Here is a 12,125-nt window from a genome sequence, read left to right as displayed (position 1 = left end):
AATATTCACTAGAGTTCTTCTTCGTGTATAGGTGTTTAGTGGTCCTATGATAGACCTGTGGAGAGAGTGGAGGTCTCCTAAGGAGGTCAAACTAGGAAAAGAGCCAGGTTCTGCCGAATCTGTTACGCAAATGATAAGTGTGAGCAAAGTGAAAGTGAGATCACCTAAAATTCTTCGAAACCCCACAGCCAAGCTTTCTACAAAAACGCTAAATCCATGTCTCAAAATAATTTGGATGACAAGACAAGTGGAGCAGAAGTGGTCATGGAAGAAACCTTGACTTAATATCCCTCCTCTGAGTTATTTTAGGACACATTTATGCTCTTCCAGAAGAGCACTACTCTCACGTTCAGAAATAGTGTGAGTAGCAAGTCACTGGCACAGATAGCTTTCACACAGGCAACCTGTTGCTTGGGCAGCATGAAAGTTAGCTAAAGCCTCTGTCTCAAGTACTTATTCACAGTTACCCAAGTTGCCCCCTACAAGTTAAAAAGATGGTGATTAGTGGTTGGTTTTCTCCCTTATATGTGATACTAGGTGAGAGGGAAAACCCAGCCAAGGGATTTTACCAGTTACTATTTTTAAATTGCCCCAGATTAAACTGTAAGGACAGTATAGTGGTACTTTGGTACACAACTGCTTTGAAATTCATCGAATTTCGTACTCAATGAATTTTGATGTGAAAATTTTGTCCTGGTTACTCATCATTTGTTTGGCATTCAACGCACAGCCTAGAACTTGTTGCTGTCGGCTACCTTATGATTCCTTATACATTCCACATACATTATTCCTTATGGGAAAAATTTGTTTGGTACTCATCGTTTTTGGTACTCATCCCGACTTCCAGAACCAGTTAACAATGAGTACCGAGGTACCACTGAACCACTTCCCTCCAGCATCATTCTTGACACCGATTAAAGCTCATCTGTTGGGACAACACAGCTCATAGGGCTACCAAGAAGGGATCTAGGGTTGCATGCACTCCAAAGGCTATACAATAAGAAGCCACTGCTCCTTAACAAATGTGATTCTAAAAATGTAGCCATTTTGTTGACATGATCCCTAACCACTATATCTTCTGTATTCTCTGGGAAAACATTATTTAAAGGAGTTTCATTGCAATTAAACTCCAATTAAAACATATAGATAGCTTACGTTCTTGCTGAGAGGTGAGAAAGGATGTACCCCAGAAAACTCTGACTTGAGCATATGGAATTTGAGTTATTTGCTGTGGGCTTTTTGCTCTAAAACTATTTTACATAAGGGGAGATTTAAAAGAGGCCCATGAAGATGTGTCTTTGGAGGTGCATTGCTGTGAATGAGACTGAACACTGACAGTGTTTTTGGTTTATTTTTGACTAGAGAAAATTCACATTTCCACTCCTAATAAGTATGAGTACCAGTATGTGCAGAAACCTGCCCACATGATGCGCTTTGATGTTGCCATCAAGGCCCACAATAATGCCCACATCGCTTTGTCCTCTGCCCCCCATGACATGGCGGAGATGACTGAAATTGTCATTGGTGGGCACCAGAACTCCAAAACTTGGATCTCTACTAGCAAGATGGGTGAGCCGGTGGTCAGCTCAGAGACAATAAGCATCCTTTCGTGGGACGAATTTCGAAATTTTTGGATCAGTTGGGCCCATGGAGTCATCCAGGTAGGGTTTTTTTTTGTTTTGTTTTCTTCTCATTATCTTTTTTATTAATTAGGTAATGCTTTCAGTAGTCCTCCTTAAGCAGCTCACAATAATATGCATCTCCTGCCTGGATTTTGGTGTGTTATTTTTCTCTGTGCAGGTGGGCCACGGCTCCTTCACTCTCAATGAGTCCATCATTGTGACATGGTCCACCTCCAAGCAGCCGGAGGTGAAGTATATCGGCTTCTCCACAGGTTGGGGTTCTGCAGGCGAATTCAAAATCTGGAGGAAAGAGGAGACGGATGAGAATCACAATGAAGCATTCACACTGGGCGTTCCTCACAATGTGATTCCAGGCTCGGAGAGAGCAACCGCCTCTGTTATTGGTATGAACACTGGGAACAATTAAAGTCAGTTCTGTTGTGACCGACTCATGGCAGGAGTTCATACTGTATCAGCGTTAACAGGAAGCTATCAGTATTGGAGCAAAGAAGGGATGATTCAATGCTTCAATTGGTATCTCTCAAGCAGAGCACAAAAATTAAATTCTTGTCTGCTTATTTTCCTAGAACTAGATGCATTTTTCCTGGATTGGGGGTACTTCATTTTTAGTTTTCTTTAATAACAATTGCGGCATTTTGGAATTTGTGGCTCATTCCACAATGCATTCCAGTACAGAAGATTGTTTGCAACTATGCGCCTTAACTAGGTGAGGAGGTATCAGCCGGAACAGCTGATACATAATACAGTAATATGCTGTTTTAGAACACAGAGGCTCCATTTAGCTAGAATGACTGATGTATGTAAATATATCCAATCTTTTTATCAAAATAATCTAAGATTACATTGACCAGGGAAGGGAATCTTCCCTTCAGGGCACGCTCTTTTTGTTTCTGGGAAATGTAATGTGCCAAGCCCTATTTGGTTACATGCTGTAGGATACTGTTGGCATGAGTTAGTTCAATTTTAGTCTAGAATTTTTTCTTAGCTTTCAGGAAACTGCTTCTAGTCTCAGATGTCTTGCCCATTTGACTATTTTAGGGAGAAGAACGTAGATCAGAAAGTAAGATCTGAGTTGGCATCAGATCTGATTGGTTTTTCTTTTTAATCTGGGATTACATCAATGTTTCCTAAATTTAAAAACAAAAGCACACACTTAAAAATATTGTCTCTTAAGATCTGGGGTTCAGTTATTTCAATAGTTTGCTTAAGACTCTTAAGAGCTTTTATTGCAAGAATATTAGCAATCCCTAGGTTATTGGGCATCTCCATAGGCTTAACTGGATTTCTCATGTATAATATACAATTAAATATAATTAGGGAACTTTATTGTGATAGGATAATCCCATTTTGTGAATTGCATATAAATGAGAAACCAATAACTAGAAATATTAAATTCAGTATAGGAGAAGGTATGTTGAGGCCTCAGGGCTATATGAAGTTTTGGGATTTTTTTGTGTGTGTGTGGTCCGCATACATGCTTGGAACCAAGAATGCTGAATACTGACGGCGGAATTTTTGATTACAAAACAGTATTCTAGGCCCTACAACAGGTTTAATAGTTTTAAAAAATATCTTCCTGTGCCTGTGCTGACATTCTCCCTGTGCCCTGTGCTCCAAAGTGTTAACTATGATTCTCAGACTCTGCTTGAGTGCAGTTGTTTTTCTTTCAGATAAGCCTGAAGGTTTCAGCTAAAAACACCTTTGCAGATTTTGACACCCTTGATTTTTTTTTCCATATTGCAAAAAGTCCCCAAATTCTACTACCTCTCAGTACCTTTGCTTTGATTTAGTGATTGGTATAGATCGGGGTGGGTTCTACTTACCTTTACTACCGGTTCGCAACGGGATCGCACGCATGCGCAGATCGCTTCTGATGACATCAGGGTCAATGGGCAGAGCCTCCCGCTGGTTTTACTACTATAGAACCGGTCCAAACCGGAGGCAACCCACCACTGGTATAGATGGTCTTTCCTTGGTCAAATGGGAAGGATTTATGCCACCCACTAAGCCAGAAAAAATAAACAAACCAAAGTTTCAGCAACTATATATTAAGCATATTTATCTACAGGCAGTCCTCAACCACAAGTGCGCCCAAAATTTCTGTTGCTAAGTGAGACAGTTGTTAAGTGACTTTTGCCCGTTTTATAACCTTCCTTGCTACGTTGATGTTAAGTGAATCATTGCAATTAAGTTAGTAACGTGGTTAAGTGAATTTGGCTTCCCCATTGACATTGCTCATCAGAAGGTCACAAAAGGGGATCACATGATCCCGGGACACTGCAACTATCATAAAAATGAGTCAGTTGCCAAGCATGTGAATTTTGGTCATAAGGTATCATAGATCTTAGGGATGCAACAACAATCATAAATGTAAAAAACAGTCATGTCACTTTTTCCAGTGCCATTGTAACTTCAAAAAGTCACTAAACGAACTGTTATAAGTTGAGGACTATCTGTGTAGTAACTTTTCAGCTTCTATATATTATGCAAATTAAACACAAATATCCCTAAATACAACTCTTCTCAAAATACTCATTTAAGAACTGCCCTTTTCCCCTCAGCATCCTATAATAATGGTACTTTTTCATTCCATTTTTGTTGCTGGTGGTGTTGGATTATTGAATTTGGTTGCCTGGAAAACGTGAGATCACCCAAAGCATTGAAATAGGAACTAAGGATGCATAAAGACTTTGATTTTATTGCTTTGAATGAAAATAATAGATTCATTTAATTCTTCTAAATTCCGAGTCGTATTTTGCATTAGGGCCTTTCCAAGTGTGAGCTTCGTCAATTGCTTCCAGTGTATCCTGTAAAAAAGACTTTAGACCAGCATCCACCATGTTGACTAGGGAATTCTGGGAGTTGAAATTCAAGCATATTCAACTTGCCAAGATTGAGAGAATCTGTCTTATATTGATAGTGCACTTGTGGACTCTGCCCTGTTTTCTGCTCGCTCCCACCTGGGAGAATCAGAACTGACCTTAGAAGGCAAGTTTTTCTGGCTGATACTATCATTTTCTTTTGGTACCAGGAGATGTGATGGGGCCAACGCTGAACAACTTGGATAACCTCCTTCAATTGCCCTTTGGTTGCGGAGAGCAGAATATGATTCATTTTGCTCCCAACATCTTTGTCCTCAAGTATCTTCAGAAGACCAAACAACTTAGCCCAGAGGTAGAGAGCGAAGCCACCGATTACTTGGTGCAAGGTACTGACCCTTGAAAGGCTACAGGGATATTTTCTAAGAGGAGATTCAGAAAGCAATTGCTTCTGGCCCCAACATGCAAAAAGTTTCACTTCGGTAAATAAAGTTTGACCTATACGTTCAGTTTCTATGTACTGTCTTATGGGTTCTTTCCAGGATACCAGCGCCAACTGACCTACAAGAGGCAAGATGGCTCCTACAGTGCCTTTGGGGAAAGGGATTCCTCAGGGAGCATGTGGTATGTTGCAAATTAATGGGTAGGAAGATAACATTATATTTGTCCCATGGTGTTCAGAGTAGTTGCACATGTGGTATTTGTCCTGCCCTGCAATTGATGCTGACGTGGAGTTCTGCAGCTAAATCAAAACAGTTGAAGTATAGAAGAAAATACTGAGGTAACAGTTCTAGGAGCCATGGTGGCGCAGTGGTTAGAATGCAGTGCTGCAGGCTACTTCTGCTGACCGCCGGCTGACTACAGTTGGGCAGTTTGATTCCCACCAGCTCAAGGTTGACTCAGCCTTCCGAGGTCAGTAAAATGAGTACCCAGATTGTTGGGGGCAATAGACTGACTTATAAACCGCTTAGAGAGGGCTGTAAAGCACCATGAAGTGGTATATATGTCTAAGTGCTATTGCTATTGCTATTGCATAGACACTAGGACCACAGATTGGATGGTTTCTCATTGGCAGGAAAGCTTGCCACCTAGCTCCGTTGCTCCTTTTCCATTCAAGTCATGGCACTGCATTTAAGTGTGCTTCTTTGGAATTGAGCAGTTCTCTACTCTCCCACCATTCACCATGGGTTGTGGGTTTTTAAGTGCAAAAACCAATGCAGCAAAACAGGGACAAAGTTGTGATAGGGGAAGACCAGCCTGAAAGTCCATTTTATAACTTTCTCATTCATAAACTGGAAGAATGCTTGTCAACTCACACAGAAAACAGCAGTGAGGAGAATACTTATGGGGCGGAATGAAAACGTTCCTCGGGGTTGGGAGTATGAAGTCAGTGGCTGGGTGGATACAACCTCACACAGTATAGTAAGTAGCCCAGTATGGTGGCAATCATCCTCAGGCACTTTATGACCTTTGTATTTCCAGGCTAACAGCCTTTGTTCTGAAATCTTTTGCTCAATCCCGGGAATTCATTTTCATTGACCCCAAAGAACTTTTAGCTGCCAAGGATTGGATCATCCAGCATCAGAAGGAAGATGGCTCATTTCCAGCCATGGGCAGGATACTCAATAAGGACATCCAGGTACCAAAAAGCGGGGTGGTAGGTGGGTTAGATTTGCAATTATACCCTGACAAGCTTCTAGACCAGTGTTTTCAAAGTTGGGTTTGTTACAGTTTGAAGGATTAGTTTATGGTAATGATAAGTCTAAATTGGAGGGGGGGAGGAACGGGGGGACGGGGGACACCTTGATGCTCTCTGTGCTTGATTGTTTTCTTGCAAATGTTTGATTGATGAAACTAAGTAACATCATCAGTGCTAGTAAGGAATGGGGTTTGCTCTCAGCTTATATTCTAGTGGCTTGCCCTGTTTTAGAGGTTCTTTGGTTGGGCTGTTTACTGTTGGCTTGTTTGGTAGCTCCTTGATAGGGGTATTGTTTACTTGATGGTTGGTCTGATGTAAATCTTGAAGTTAATCTTTACTCATCTGGGTGCTGCTTGCTGGTGGGGAGGAATTTTGGACTTTTTGTTCCCTTTTTTGGCTGGTTTATTGTTTCTTTTGCATAGTATATACATAATATTTATATCTATGTGTCTATTGAGGTTAATTTGTCAAGGCTTCTAGAAATTCCCTAGTGTTTTTGGACTTGGCTCGGTCTAGGATGATCACAGTTTCCCAATTAAAACTATGATTAAGTCTGTTCGTATCTTGTGAAATTAAAGTTTTCATCATGTCTTCTAATTGCTAGTTGGTATTCATGGATGCATTCTGCCAGTTTTCTGTCTGTTTATCCTACATAACCATTACACTGAATGTTGTAGATAACTCTAGTTTTTTTCTTCTGGGGTTGCTGGGTCTTTTGCTTTTTGTAAGATCACAATATTTACAAAAAGCAAAAGGGACTACTAGAACAGCAGTCATCAACTCGTGGTCCGTGGACCACTGGTGGTCCGCGAGAAAATTTTAGCGGTCCCCAGAAAAATTATTTGCATTTTTTATATTGCACTAAATCAGGGGTCCTCAAACTATGGCCCCTGGGTGGATATGTGCAATGAATGTTTGTGTTGCTGCAGAGAGTTTCCCCCTTCAGGTCTTTTTGTGTAGGTCGGAGAGGGGCAGAAATTCCAACTTGGGGGCTGCTTCAGCTTCCTGGTGTGGGGCTTTGGGCGAAGGCTGGAGGGAAGCGCCGCTGGTGACAAGGAGCCGGAGGGCCTTGTTCCAGTGGGACTGCATCATGTCCTGGAACTGGCTGACCATCTCAGCCTGCTGAGCCTCCAGGCGCCTGTAACTGGCCTTGCACTCCCTCAGGTTTGCCCTCTGCTTGGAAAGCCTATGCTCGTAGTCCTCAGTGAGGTGCTTCTGTTGAGCCTCCTTCTCGGTCAGATCCAATTTGAACTGAGCTGTTTTGCCAACTCTTTTTTCATGGTGGCTGTTTAGCTCCAGCAACGGCTTCCTGTTGGGGCCCTAAGGAGCCCGGGTGGGCAGGTGAGGAGTAGCGAATAGAGGCTGGCAAGGCGCCCCTCAATGTGAGTGACATTCAGTTGGCCATGCCCACCCAGTCACATGACCACCTTGCCACGCACACCCAGCTGGTCATTAGGCAAATCATAGTAGTGGTCTGTGGGATTTAAAATTATGGATTTAGTGTTCCCGGAGGTTCGAAAGGTTGGTGACCCCTGTACTAGAAGACAAAGAAATCCTAGTACATCCTAGTAAACACTAACACAATACAAAAACTAGACAAGTGAATCAAGAGAATTTTCAGTGAACTCACTAAGAAAGGCCAAATTACCAAAGAGGAAGAATGGTGGATGAGAAACAGCAGACCCATCCTCCCACGCTTCTACGGTTTTAAAATGTTTACTAGTTTTACCTATTTGGTTGAAAAAGGCACACATTTCCTGCTATTGCTATATCAAGAATTCACACTTGCTATCTTGACTAGGGATAAGTTTCATCTATTTTTCTAATTCTCAACAATTGAGATGTTTCAGGATGAAATTTATAAGATTTTTATTCAGTCTTTGATCCATGAATTAAATAATTTCTTCCCAACTAGGGCATTGGTAGTTATTACACATTCTCTAAAGATTCAGTCATTCATAAAGATATATATTTCCCATTCAGAGAGGCAAAGAGATGCTTTCTTCATGCATTTTTTGTTCAGAATCTCTTGAGAAATGTTGAAAACGTGAAAAGAGGGGATTGGATTCAAGTGCAGATCTTTTATTCATAAAAAGTTTCTTAGTCTAATCCTTTTATGTCTTTTTCTTCCAGGGTGGAATTCATGGGAAGATTTCTGTAACAGCATATGTAGTAGCAGCTTTGCTGGAAACAGGGGTGACTTCTGAGGTAAAAGATAAATGTGTCCAAGACATTCCACATTTTGCCCAGTATTTATGAATGACAGCTGATCAGAGACTAAAAACCAAAGAGCCAATAACCAACCAATTTCTCTCCTTTAAGGCTTAAAAGGGTGGGAGCTGGAACATGCCCACTCAAGTTGACCTGAATACACAGGTTAGAAAGATGGAGACAGGTGGACTCTCAAATAACCAGGTCCTATGCCATGTGGAGCTTTATAGGTGATAACCAGGACCTTGAAATTCCCTTGAAAGTCATCTGGCAACCAGTGCAGCATACTGATGATGGCTTACTGATAATACATGTAGAAGTCAAACAAAATTATCGCCGTGCACCATGAGATGAGCATTGTATAAATTTAATAAGTAATAAACAAACAAATGAAAAAAACATAAAAGCAGAGAGAGTCAACATCGGCTAGTAATGACCACTGAAGAAGAGGCAACACAGTGCAACACATTGCTTCCACCCCTAACCCCCAAAGTTGATCCAGAAGATTACCAGGATCAAAGTATCAAAGATTGCTGAGAGATTAAGGAGCATTAAGATGGATTCATTACCTGAATCCTGGCTTCTCAATAGTTCATTGACAAACATAAGTATCTATTGAATCCCAATCTAAAACCCAACCAAATAGGTTTAGGTAAACTACTTCCTTCAGAGTCCTCTGGAGCTGAAGCCCAATTACCCTCTCTACCTCCTTTCACAGAAAATGGAGGTGAAGACTAGAAAACATTTTCCTGTATTGTTTGTTCTAGTGATGTCCTTTTAGGAAGCAGGCTTTCTATGGAAAGCCTCTGATGATCTCACGGCTCAGCTGGGCATGTAGGGGGCACAGGGATTTTTGCTACTGGTTCTCCAAACCACCTGCCGCCATCACTACCAGATCGAGCGATCCGGTCCAAACCGGGAGCATTTCACCCCTGGAATTGCTACAAAGAAAGTTTTGCAGTATGCTTGCTGGTGCAATTTCCCAGGAACTGAGAAGAACTATCATTTCACTGAAAGGAACTCCCTCAAAGTTGGTTAGGCCACTGAAACACCACACTCTTATTTTTTGCCTGTCTTTTAAATTTAGCATTGGTGTGGCTTGATGGTTCCCTTTTGCAGCAACCGCTCAAGCTATTTAAAAATTAAAGAACAATGTAATAAAAGTAGAAATTAGAAGTGGGAAGAATATTACTATATAGAAGTAAAGATGATGATGATTAATCATCGCACAGTCAGCCAGATGTTCAGACTGGGTTTGGCATTTTTATCTACCTTTTTGGTCTATCGAGTCCTTACCAAGGACCTGGGATAGGGAGATCTGGATGTTTGACGATGTTACAGATATCGTCTCAGGATAGAAGCAGTTCCAAGTAAAGCCACCTTCTACAATTGACTGATGGCAAATTTGTCATTGCCTATGGCAGTGATGGCTAATCTTTTTGCCGTCGCGTGCCAAAAGCGGGGGGAGCGCAGGAGGGTCGCGTGCATGTATGCCCACACCCATAATTCAATGTGCCCCACCACCCCCCGTGCATGCATGTGTGACCCCCCTCCCATTCTCCCCGCTTTTGGCACACGATGGCACAGTGGGCCCGGTAGGCCCGTTTTTTCGCCCTCCGGAGGCTCCAGAGGCTTTCTTGGAGCCTGGGGAGGGCGAAAATGGGCTCCCCCCCGAGGCCCTCCAGAGGCTGGAAACGGCCTGTTTCCCAACTTCCAGTGGGACAGTGGGACCAGAAGGCCCAAAAATCAGCGCTGGAGCTGAGCTAGGGCAATGCTTGCGTGCCCACAGATATCGCTCCATGTGCCATAGGTTCACCATCACAGGTCTATGGTGTTCAAGTGGTGCTCCAGTTGTTTTGGGACTGTACCTAAGGCACCTATTACTATTGGTACTATCCTTGCTTGCCTTTGCCATTATTATTATTATTATTATTATTATTATTATTATTATTATTATTATTATTATTATTATTATTATTATTATTATGGTATCATGCTGCACCGGCTGGAGGGATTGGGAGTGGGAGGCACCGTGTTGCAGTGGTTCTCCTCCTATCTCTCCGACCGGTCGCAGTCTGTGCTGGCAGGGGGGCAGAGGTCGACCTCGAGGCGCCTTGCTTGTGGGGTGCCACAAGGGTCGGTCCTCTCGCCACTCCTGTTCAACATTTATGTGAAGCCGCTGGGTGAGATCATCCGTGGATTTGGGGTGCGGTGCCATCTGTACGCTGATGACACTCAGCTGTACATCTCCACCCCAAACCACCCCAACGATGCCCTTGAAGTGATGTCCCAGTGTCTGGAGGCCGTGCGGGTCTGGATGGGGAAGAACAGGCTTCGACTCAGGCTTCCAAGACCGAGTGGCTGTGGATGCCGGCATCCCGATATAGCCAGCTGGTGCCATCGCTGGCTATTGGGGGCGAGTCATTGACCCCCACAGAGGGGGCTCCCAACTTGGCGTCCTCCTGGACACATGGCTGTCTTTAGAAGAGCACATGATGGCCGTGGCCAGGGGGGCTTTTTATCAGGTTCGCCTGTTACGCCAGTTGCGCCCCTTTCTGAGTCGGGATTCCTTATGCACAGTCACTCATGCTCTCGTCACTTCTCGCCTGGACTACTGTAACACTCTCTACATGGGGCTCCCCTTGAGGAGCACCCGGAGGCTCCAACTGGTCCAGAATGCGGCCGCGTGGGTGATTACAGGAGCGAAATGGGGCTCCCATATAACACCTCTCCTGCGTGAGCTGCACTGGCTCCCGGTGGTCTTCCGGGTGCGCTTCAAGGTGTTGGTTCTCATCTTTAAAGCGCTCCATGGCTTAGGGCCAGGGTATTTACGAGACCGCCTTCTGCTACCGATAACCTCCCACCGGCCAATACGCTCTCACAGAGAGGGCCTCCTCAGGGTGCCGTCGGTCAAGCAATGTCGGCTGGTGGCCCCCAGGGGGAGAACCTTCTCTGTGGGAGCACCCGCCCTCTGGAACGAGCTACCTCCCGGAATACAACTGATCCCGGATCTCCGCACTTTCCGTAAGGCCCTGAAGACGTTTTTATTTCAGCAAGCCGGCCTGGCCTGAATAGGTTTTATGGGTTAGTTTTTAATTGTATAGCTTGGGATTTTAAATTGGGAGGCCGATTAATTTAATTTATTTTTAGTTATCTTAACTTTTATATTGTATGTTATTTTAATTTTCGGCTGTTCACCGCCCTGAGTCCCTTCGGGGAGAAGGGCGGTATATAAATTCAATAAATAAATAAATAAAATTATTATTATTATTATTAATCTTTGGTGAGATTCACAATCTTTGAGGCTGGTTAATAGCTCAGCAGCTTGAGTCCTAACCAAGGACCTAGGAACTGTTAAGGTATCGTCGGAGGATGTAAGCTGTTGTTGTTGTTGTTGTTGTTATTATTATTATTATTATTATTATTATTATTATTATTATTATTATTACTACTACTACTACTATATACTTTATTCATTAAACATGAAACTCATTCAACTGAACATTCAAAAATGCATCACAAATACCATTGACTGGTTCTAATGATTGATATGGGTTGCTGCCAGCGTCCTAGGTATCAACCGAGTACCTTCTTAAGATGTACGATGTTCCAAGTAGTGCAGTTTTTTGCAGTTCCACTGATGTTATTGCAGGAAGCTGCAATTTCTTGATGTATTTTATAAAATTCTTGGACATGGTACCAAGTGCCCCGATGACAATGGGTATCACGGTTACATGTTTCATCCCTAATCGC

General features: G+C 42.9%; 1 protein-coding gene across 1 annotated transcript in view; it reads left to right on the top strand.

Moving 5' to 3' along the window:
- The window catches only part of CPAMD8 (C3 and PZP like alpha-2-macroglobulin domain containing 8), a 67,103-nt gene that overhangs the window by 35,990 nt on the left and 18,988 nt on the right, over positions 1 to 12,125 (top strand). Inside the window, exons 24-29 of the mRNA XM_070931735.1 lie at positions 1,363 to 1,661; positions 1,801 to 2,026; positions 4,675 to 4,851; positions 5,005 to 5,086; positions 5,945 to 6,101; positions 8,295 to 8,369. Coding sequence (XP_070787836.1) covers positions 1,363 to 1,661; positions 1,801 to 2,026; positions 4,675 to 4,851; positions 5,005 to 5,086; positions 5,945 to 6,101; positions 8,295 to 8,369 — 1,016 coding nt within the window. The remainder of the gene's footprint in view (positions 1 to 1,362; positions 1,662 to 1,800; positions 2,027 to 4,674; positions 4,852 to 5,004; positions 5,087 to 5,944; positions 6,102 to 8,294; positions 8,370 to 12,125) is intronic.

This window comes from Pituophis catenifer, unplaced genomic scaffold (assembly GCF_029215685.1).
Source record: "Pituophis catenifer annectens isolate HBS135680 unplaced genomic scaffold, rPitCat1.0.hap2 SCAF_1, whole genome shotgun sequence".
Classification (NCBI taxonomy): Eukaryota; Metazoa; Chordata; class Lepidosauria; order Squamata; family Colubridae; genus Pituophis; species Pituophis catenifer.
This window is presented reverse-complemented; position numbering and strand designations above follow the sequence as displayed.